At 46.8% G+C, this 9,727-nt stretch overlaps 2 protein-coding genes across 2 annotated transcripts; one reads left to right on the forward strand and one right to left on the reverse strand.

Annotated features, from left to right (window-relative positions):
* Positions 1-3,087: 3,087 nt before the first annotated feature.
* On the reverse strand, positions 3,088-4,060 carry EPUS_03387 (uncharacterized protein; the record flags this gene model as incomplete). Its single annotated transcript, XM_007801945.1, has 2 exons — positions 3,088-3,971; positions 4,021-4,060. 2 exons carry the CDS (start codon positions 4,058-4,060, stop codon positions 3,088-3,090), a joined length of 924 nt encoding a protein of 307 aa, XP_007800136.1.
* Positions 4,061-5,935: 1,875 nt separating this feature from the next.
* On the forward strand, positions 5,936-9,334 carry EPUS_03388 (Psi-producing oxygenase A; the record flags this gene model as incomplete). The annotated part of the gene is made up of 4 exons (XM_007801946.1): positions 5,936-6,922; positions 6,967-8,783; positions 8,835-8,961; positions 9,008-9,334. The coding sequence occupies 4 exons, from the start codon at positions 5,936-5,938 to the stop codon at positions 9,332-9,334; spliced, it is 3,258 nt and encodes a 1,085-aa protein (XP_007800137.1).
* Positions 9,335-9,727: the final 393 nt, after the last annotated feature.

Below are 9,727 nucleotides of genomic sequence, written 5' to 3' on the forward strand. Positions count from 1 at the left end.
ATGTCAAGCAGTTTTGGATGCCAATGGAAAACAAACTCGATTTTAGAGACTAGTCTTAATTGGGCGATTTTGTGTACATCTATACTTAATTCTGCATAGTAGGTTTTGTACGAATACTAGCGTTTTCGACCAGGGGGGGTGCAAAAATTCGGCCTGTAGCCGTAGTATTGTTAGCTTCAAGCTAGAAATTTTGTATTTAACACAGCCTTAATACAAATGCACTTTACTGTAACCATATTAGTCTGCAGAGTTCTCAGAACAAAGCCAATCATCAGGATTAGTGAGGGTTGACACTTACAATGGCTCCGGAGGACTCTGGACTCTTGTATTGAAACTAGCTCTAACCAGCTCACGCTAACAATACTTATGCCTCCTACTGTAGTAGTTGATTAACTTACACAACACGCTAACTACGCAACACTGCCTGACTTGGAACGCTAAGAAGCTTTACCAGCTTGAATCAGTCGAAATTTGTTGCGCAAGTAGGTGTGTTGCATAAGCCAATCAGTTAAGTCAGCAGTATATCACCGTAAATACAGAAAAGGGATACATCAACCACTCCGCCAAAAGGACAGCGCTTGTGGGTTTCGAACCACACTTAATTGATGTACCCCTCACTGACTAATACGGCGTTGCCCAGGTCCCTCAGGCAGGCTTAGTGGACACAGCCACACACGCCATGCTCGAAATGGGCTAGTCGTTGACGATGCAGATATGGTCTCACACGCCTCTACTCAGTAGTTAGTAGTTAGCTGCGCCATAAGCCATGGCTGAGGGACTGAGGCAAACACGGCGACGAGGCCACCCCTATCGAGGAGCAATTCAAGAAGCTACATTAATTAATTGTTATCTCAAGACAATCACCAACGTAGGATTGATCGACCTGTCTTGACAGGCTCAACCATGGAGTATGTTTGTTCACAGTTGCTGTCGTTCTCACTATACATGATCCTTCTGCTTTCGACACACATGGTCAATTCACAAGCCATTGATATCACCTCCTCCTCGTCAAGTGTGTTCTCCGACTCAACTTTAATTTTGTCAGTCTCCTCCCCGACCGAGTCTACCTTCATGACGTCCTTTACAACTGTGACGAGCAACACCACCACCTCCACCACCACACTGTCCGATTCTAACTTTCCAACCCCCGCGACGTCCGATTCTAACCTTCCACCCCCCGCGACGTCCGACTCTAACCTTCCCACGGTCGTAACTTCCGACTCTAACTTTCCAACCCCCGCGACGTCCGGTGGGCAATCACCCACGGTTTCTGCTCAACCTACCGGCCGAGGTGTTTCTGGTAAGGGCCTTTATATCACTTGCTTGACTTCAGTGATCTGTTGCACTCTTTTACAATTGTTAAAGCTCAACTAACATACGTTTGTAACAATCAACAGATCTTACGATAGCCGGAAAGGCTGGTATTGGTGTTGCGGTCGGACTTGCTGGCACCCTTGTGATATCTAGGTATGAATGTGCAGCGCTACATTGACCCTCCTCGTCATTACAGCTAATAGATCGTTACTACAAGCTTCATATACCAGACCAAAAAGTGCAGAGGTCGACAACAACTCCATACACAGAAATACGAAATAGTGGCCAATCCACTCACTGTTCGCAGACAGGGAAAGCGGTCCGATGGAATCCTGCAAACCAGTCGACCGCACCATCCTGATTAAGCCTACAATGGAACAAAACTTTGCCGCCGGTGCTGTTGGCATGAGGTTCTAGGTACTGATTTTATAGCTCATCGAGGGCACAACAAAGGCATAGGCGGATGGATTAGGCCATCCGCCGGTACAAATAATATATTCGTAACCTGTATCAATCTGCTCTTCAGTCAACGTGTAGCTCTTCAATGGCCGAAATCAACAGGTTCTGAGCTGTTGAACTGTTTGAGTGCCGTTTGACCATGGGTTTCATATACGTTTTGTTACAGATCTAATACGCGTTTCCCATAAGATTAGCATGTATTTTTGGTATCTGCGTTTCGCGCTAGCAGCATCTGTACGTATAAATACGCACTCTGCGCACTCATTTAGATAGAACAACTTGCTATTTCAACTCACTTCCACAGTGGTAGCAACGCTCAACATGATCTCTCGGCCCTGACTAATGTTCTTCTTGACAATATGTCGAACTATATGAGCGCTGATTGGTTGGAATTTCTACGCGAAGCCCTTGCATTTCGGCTGCGCTTGATTAGTCTATTTGGCCTGCATTTCGCTGTGCCCTACAGCCGATTTGTACGTATATCTACGCACGTTTCCCCCCCTCTAGCTAGATAAAACAACTTGCTTTCTACGTATCTCCTGCAGATTGTCACACATAATACAACAATCTAACAACTCGTCTTGATGCACGCTAGCAGCGGTACTACGGTGGGTAGGTTCGTTTCATCTATCCTCCAAGATCTGATGCAAATCAGCGATCATTTCCCTTGGTTGATAAAACCCTCTCATACGGCCACGGTCATCTACCTGCTCGTTACGGTATAAGGCTAGTGCCTAACCAGGAATACCGTGATTTTGCACTAGATTGGAGGGTACCCGTAGCGGCAGGGTCTGATATTACCATACAAGCATGGAAAGGCTCCGCGCACCTAGATCTACACAACTGGTTCCATTGATGCTGTTTGCGGACTTTGTCGCAAAAGCAATTAGAGGGATAAGTATCTATCCAGTGCATGAGAACACCTTCTGAAACGTTCGCTAGTTAGTGGTCAGACTTCTGAAGGGGCATTTGTAGTAGCACAGCTTATGGAGCTAAGATTACTAACAAGTATGATTGGAAGCGGAAATACTCGAGTAGGCTTGGTCTTTTATGCATTCACAGCACCTAAAGAAAAAGGCCCTGACGATCTTTGATATTGGCACCCGCCATTATATTGAAGGTACTGGCATGTACGGAGTAGTCTATTTGCAAAAAGCTATCTATCGCAACAGCGTATTCTAAGAATCCTTTCTGCCACGAAAGATGTCCCAAGCATACGCCTTTCACATGCGCAGTTGGAATGTCACTGAAAGAAGTGAACACCTCAGTTCAAGATATGCAAAGACCCGTCACGCAAAGACTGAGTCCTCTGGGCTACCAAATTCCTGGTAACATCGTGAACCTCTTCCTTTTGTACTTATCTCCAAACTCTTTCCTATAATTTCTCTCCTTCTTTTTCGCCCATGACATCATTTGTGCTGTGGACACAATCGTAAATAGTAAAACACTGGAACTGAGCCCGCTGACAAGGTACATGCCAATCCATGAAATGACCTCGAACATGTAATTTGGACATGTCACGATGTTGAATCCAAGGCCATGAGGAATACCTCTCTCCCTTCCACCAGAGCTACGTAGGCCACGTAGTACTAGATGCGCATAGAGATTGCCCAGCTCCCCGATTGTGTAGGCAAGAAGGCCTCCGTAGAGCAGCAGTGTATTCGGCTCTTTCGCGGTTGTTGAGTTAGGTGCGTATATCCAAGCAGCAATATTAAGACCGGCCAACACCCAGTAGTGGAAGCTGTTCTTGAAGATATTCCTTGCCGGCATCGTACTTGCGGAAAAGCGGTGGACGAAAAGTGTTTCCAATTCTCTTTTTAAGAAGTGGGCACAAATCAGGATGCATGATAGCTCCTGTAGGTATGAACCCTGGTTGGGGGCGGTGCGATAAAGGTACGGACGAAGCAGGTAGACAAGCGGGTGGATCAAAAGTGGACCAAAGTACTCGACGACAAAGACCGTTCGCCAGGCAATCTGTGGGCCCAAGTCCTTCACGTACACTGTACTCTGATCCCGAAGCCCCGTCGAATTGATAGATATATCCGTCGAGTTGGCGACCACACTGCCATCACTGCCTCTCGTGATCCTGAGCTGGTGAATCGACAATCGCGATGATTGGGCGATTTTGTTGTAGAGATCTGCGGTGGGTGCGTCACTGGTAACGCTGAGCTGCTCAGGCAGATTTCGAATGGGGTTTCCTTTCTTTTGAGTCAGTATTGCTCCTGGCAAAGCGGGTTCTCATGCTACCTCGAGGTCGCAAAAGTATTGTAATGGATTCCAAGCCCATGGTGCCTGTCACTCCAGGATAATTTCGGTTTGGAATACAACAGGCTACGTTACAACGGACACCAGGTGAGACTAGCCCGTTTGCAGACTGTGTCCAAATCAAATTGGTGGTTGAGGTTTGCGCTAATCCGATGATGAGATGATATTATAGTAGTATCGCCTTACAATGCTCTGAGACCGTGTACGCACGTACGTAGTAAGGGGGACCAGGTTGCGGGCTTCCGGGCCAGAGCCGAGGCTCAAGGCATGTAATGAACTTCAACTTAGTAGCAGGAGAAGGCCCTCTGAAAACTATGCTTAAATTATCATCTATGTGTGCTTAGTTTTCAGTCTAACCGTGATATAATCTAGTTTACATAAAATTGTGCAGCTAGACATCTGAAATCTAATAGAATTATATTATTTTAGTCGTCATTTTGAGAAAATGACAGTCAAATTATGGCTAAGTTATGGTCATTTGAGTTTCCTGACGATCCTTAGAATAATAAAACGTGCGCTAAATCACTACGTAGGAAGGACAAATACTGCGTCATTTTCAGAGCCCTTGTCCCGGTAAGTTTTAGTGACACTCTTGGCATGTTACAGGTCAACAAAAATAACGAAAAAGATAAGCAAAAGTGACACGCGGTTACATACCAGCTGATCTGTCAGTGTATGTCATGCCAGGGGCAAACACCGATCAAGTTGTTTACATACTACTACTGCTAGGGCTCAGGCCCAGGCCAGGTCCACTTGATGTCTTTGCTCCTGGCGCCATTGACTCACCTTCTTATGTCCAGCTCAACACGTAAAGAGGTTTCTGTCAGTACATGAACTCCCGATTTAGACCTGCACGCACCTTTCTTACAAGCAATTCTCAGACAATTCTATCAAAGGGTAGCAATATCGTTGCAGGCCTGAAATGTAGCCGGTAGGTTATAGCGCTATTCTCACTTTTACAGGTCAAGGCCATCACATCATTTCAATCTGAAGAACCCTTCCTGGATCTTTGGTTTTCACGATCATGAGAGTAGCATGATCAAAAGCTGCCGCTGAAAGAGCTCTTACAGCATGCCTAAAAAGGTGGGCTTATAAGTACTAAGTTATAGGAATGGTTATGAGCACCACCCTCTTGGTGGGACTAACTTGCTTTAACAACCTGCCTACGAAATAGATACTAAATCTTAAAGTAGCTACCAATCACAATACGACGTGACATCTTCCAGCTCTTCGACCTCTGGGAAGGCGATCCAATTTCCTAGCTGTTCTGGTGGAATCAATGGCAATAGACGGCGTTCATATTGGATTACTACGGCTTTCGACTTGCTGCTCAGGCCACCTTTTGCCAGTAAGAGTTCTTCTTCTAAATATCCCCAAGGCATCGCACATAGCACCTGCTACTCGTCTAGGAAAGAAACTATATTGCTCTGTACTCCCGAAGTCAGAGCTATGGAGCTTGGGAACTGGATGAGCGAGAAGAAGAGGTAAAAGAACCAATATTTCTAATCTATATGTTGATCCCTAGCTCATCAATCGGTCTTCCAGCGTTCATTATATTGCAGGGCATTCAGGGAGGCTCCTTCCTATTCATTCAATTTCACAGCACGTAATATCATGGGATCCGCATACATCCTTGGATATCCGATTACCTCCTTCTCGAACCCTACTGCCGCTCAATTTTGACTATCCACGTCATTATTCCGGTCGCAAATCATTCACCCTATGATCCGCTTATATCCATTCCTTATTCTTAACCCTATAAAGAAGGCCATCAGGCTGCTGAACCCCACCCCATAAAACCACTTCATCTTACAGTCAAATTGTTTCGCTCACTAACAATCGGATCCACGAACGATTAAAGTCGTGCATCAAGACCTAATCCTGGAACAAAGTCACAATGGCCGCGCCGATAAGCAGCAGTATTCCTAGCAGAGCGGATATTGAGAGTGCTCTAGCACAGATTAGCAGTGCTCTACACGCCTCATTCCGTCCACTTCCCAGTCAGACAGGTGATAATACCTATCTGCCAGATAAGACAGCAAAAGCAAGTGTGCTCTCCGGTGTGAAACATCTCAGTGTTCGCAATATGCACACTTTGAAAGATATGCTTCTAGAGGGCTTGGAAGGTGGTCTTGTCGACGACAGGACGTACATTATGGAAAGGGTAATTCAACTGGCTGCGGAACTACCCCTCGAATCAAAGGCTGGTATTGGCTTGACAAATGGCTTTTTGACAAAGTTGTGGAATGACTTAGGCCATCCTCCAATCTCTGGCCTTGGGCCCGACCAGCAGTATCGCAACGCAGACGGATCGAACAATAACCTCTTGTATCCCCGTCTTGGAGCTGCAGGCAGTCCATACGCACGTACTGTGCGCCCTGAAACAATGCAGCCTATTGGCCTGCCGGATCCCGGTGTCGTGTTCGACAGCGTGATGGCAAGGAAATCCTTCAAGCCTCACCCTAACAAGATCTCAAGCGTACTATTCCACCTGGCCTCGATCATTATCCACGACCTCTTCAAGACTAGTCACAAAGACCCCAGCAGTACTAACACATCATCCTATCTGGACCTTGCTCCGCTCTACGGTAGTAACCAAGAAGAACAGAACCTAATGCGAACGTTCAAGGATGGCAAAATTAAACCCGACACCTTCTCGGAGAAACGGCTTCATGGCTTCCCGCCTGGAGTAGGTGTTTTGGTTATAATGTTCAACAGATTTCACAATTATACAGTGGAACAACTAGCACTGATCAACGAGAATGGACGTTTCACCAAGCCAATAGACTCTTCAAAAGAGGACGAATGGGCTAGGTATGACGACAACCTCTTTCAAACAGGCAGACTGATTACGTGTGGCCTTTACGTAAACATCATCCTCAAGGTATGACACATATCCGTATATGAATGATCTAACTTGTGTTTAAGGACTATGTGAGAACCATACTTAATCTCAACCGCACCGCCAGTTCTTGGAGCCTTGATCCACGCTCTAAAAATGGCAAAAGCCTTCTCAATGGCGGCGCTGCAGAAGCAGTGGGTAATCAAGTCTCTGCAGAATTTAATCTTGTCTACCGATGGCACTCGTGCCTTTCGCAGCGCGACGAGAAGTGGTCCGAAGACCTTTTCGGCCAAATGTTTCCCGGCAAAGACTCTGCGCAGGTGAGTACGGACGACTTCATTAGGGTCATGGGTGAGTGGGAGCGGAAATTACCACGAGACCCTATCGAACGACCTTTCGCCAAATTGCAACGGTGCTCCAACGGTAGATATAAGGATGAAGATCTTGCTGCCATCTTTGTGGAGGGTGTGGATGACTGCGCCGGCGCTTTCGGGGCGAACCACGTCCCCACGGTTCTTCGAGCTGTTGAGGTCCTGGGCATTCAGCAAGCTAGATCCTGGAATCTTGCTAGCTTGAACGAATTCCGACGGCATTTCAACTTGGCGCCTCACAAGACTTTCGAGGAGATCAATCCGGATCCAGTGGTGGCAGAACAACTGAAAAGATTGTATGATCATCCCAACGCTGTCGAGATCTATCCTGGGGTTGTCGTCGAAGAAGCCAAGGAACCAGTCAAACCAGGCAGTGGACTGTGTACTACTTACACCATATCGAGAGCAATATTGTCCGATGCTGTGGCTCTTGTCAGAGGCGATCGTTTCTACACAATCGACTACACTCCAAAGCAGCTGACTAACTTTGGCTTCTCACTTGTGGATTACGACCTCAATGTGGACTTCGGGTGCGTTTTCTATAAACTGATTCTGCGGGCACTGCCACGCAGTTTCCGTCAAGACTCGATCTATGCCCATTATCCACTGGTCATACCTGCCGAAAACCACGACATTCTCTCGGACCTAGGTCAAGTGGGGGACTACTCGTTCGACAAGCCTGCATCCACACCGGATTTGGTTATTGTCTCTTCATATCCTACGTGCAGATCAATTCTAGAGAACAATACTGACTTCAAAGTTGTTTGGGGTGAAGCAATCGAATTCTTGATGCACGACGCTGTTGCCGGAAAATCTTATGGTTCAGATTACATGCTTTCGGGTGATTGCCCAAGAAATGCTCGTTCTCGAAACCTGATGGAATCCGCCATGTACCCAATGAACTGGGAACAGGACCTAAGCAAATTTTTTGAGCAAATCACGCTGAAGTTGTTGCATCGAAATGCTTACAAAATCGCCAACGAAAATCAGGTTGATATTGTCAGAGACATCTCGAATCTTGCACAGGTCCATTTTGCGTCCATCATGTTCTCATTGCCTCTGAAGACCGACGAGAACCCCCGGGGTCTTTTCGCAGAAACAGAACTATATCTGCTTATTGCAGTCATGTTCGCGAGCGTCTTCTACGACGTAGACCCTGCGAATTCATTTCCGCTAAAACGAGCGGCAAGGAGCGCTGCGCAAAAGCTCGGAAAGCTCATGGAAGTGAAAGTACGTTTCATCGAGAAAGCAGGTTTTCTTCAAAACCTGCTCGAATCATTCTACCGCCATAACTCCTTGTCAGACTACGGCACTCGCATGATTCAACGTCTTTTGGCTAGTGGCATTCCTGCAAAGGAGTTAGCTTGGACCCATATTCTACCTACGGTAGGCGCTATAGTCGCAAATCAGTCTCAACTGTTTTGTCAGTGTCTCGACTATTATCTCTCGGATGAAGGCAGTATGCTCCTGCCAGAGATCAACAGGCTATCTAAGGTGAACACGGTGGAAGCCGATGATCTCCTACTCCACTAGTAAGCAGCCAAGAACTTGTTTTAAATTGTACAATCTCTAACGACGACCAGCTTCATGGAAGGCTCCAGGATGAGATCTACTGCCGGTCTATCTCGCGAAGCTACAAGCTCGACAGAGATTCTAGATGGAAACACGAGGGTCCAAATCGAGAAGGGTCAGCGCGTGTTGTGTAGCCTGGTAAGCCTCATCGTATTATTTTGTCTTCGTGTCTTATTCCTTTCAGGTTGGGGCTTCCATGGATCCGGCCATCTTCTCCAATCCTCATGAGGTTGTGTTGGATCGCGATCTGAACCTCTACATTCACTATGGAATTGGACCTCATCAGTGCCTAGGTTATGGTCTGAGCAAGGTCGCAATGACCGCAATGCTGAAGACAATCGGTCAACTTGACAACCTGCGGCGAGCTCCTGGTCCGCAAGGCGAGACCAAGAAGGTTGCTAGTCCACACGGCTTTACCAAGTACATGACCGCGGATCAAAGTAGTTACGTCCCTTTTCCAGCAACGATGAAGGTTAGGTGGGACGGAGAGCTGCCGCCTCTGGCGAAGTAGGAAGTGATGAAGACAAGGGCGAAGGAGGGTTGACGCAGCTGCTCAGCAGGGGTTTGAGATCATGCTTTCTTTATGCGGGAGTTCGGCAAGGAGCACCTTGGATGTTGAGAGACAGGCTGGCTTTGGTATTCACTTTTGGCATATGACAGAATCTCACACTCCAATAAGTAGCTTCATCAACTAAACTTTTGTCCTTACTCCTGTGCCCTCCGAAGGATGTAGTAGCTTATTTTTGGTCCCTGTAGTGTTCTCACGTAGATGGCAGAATAAGGTGTTCGAAACTGTAGCCGGAAGCCTGTGACGTGACACTGAATTTTGGTAAGTAGGCTGCGGAACGCGATTTTGCGATTACATATTACCTTCACCTTGAACTTGCGTGAAAGCTTGTCACCG

This window comes from Endocarpon pusillum (assembly GCF_000464535.1).
Source record: "Endocarpon pusillum Z07020 unplaced genomic scaffold scaffold1403, whole genome shotgun sequence".
Taxonomy (NCBI): domain Eukaryota; kingdom Fungi; phylum Ascomycota; class Eurotiomycetes; order Verrucariales; family Verrucariaceae; genus Endocarpon; species Endocarpon pusillum.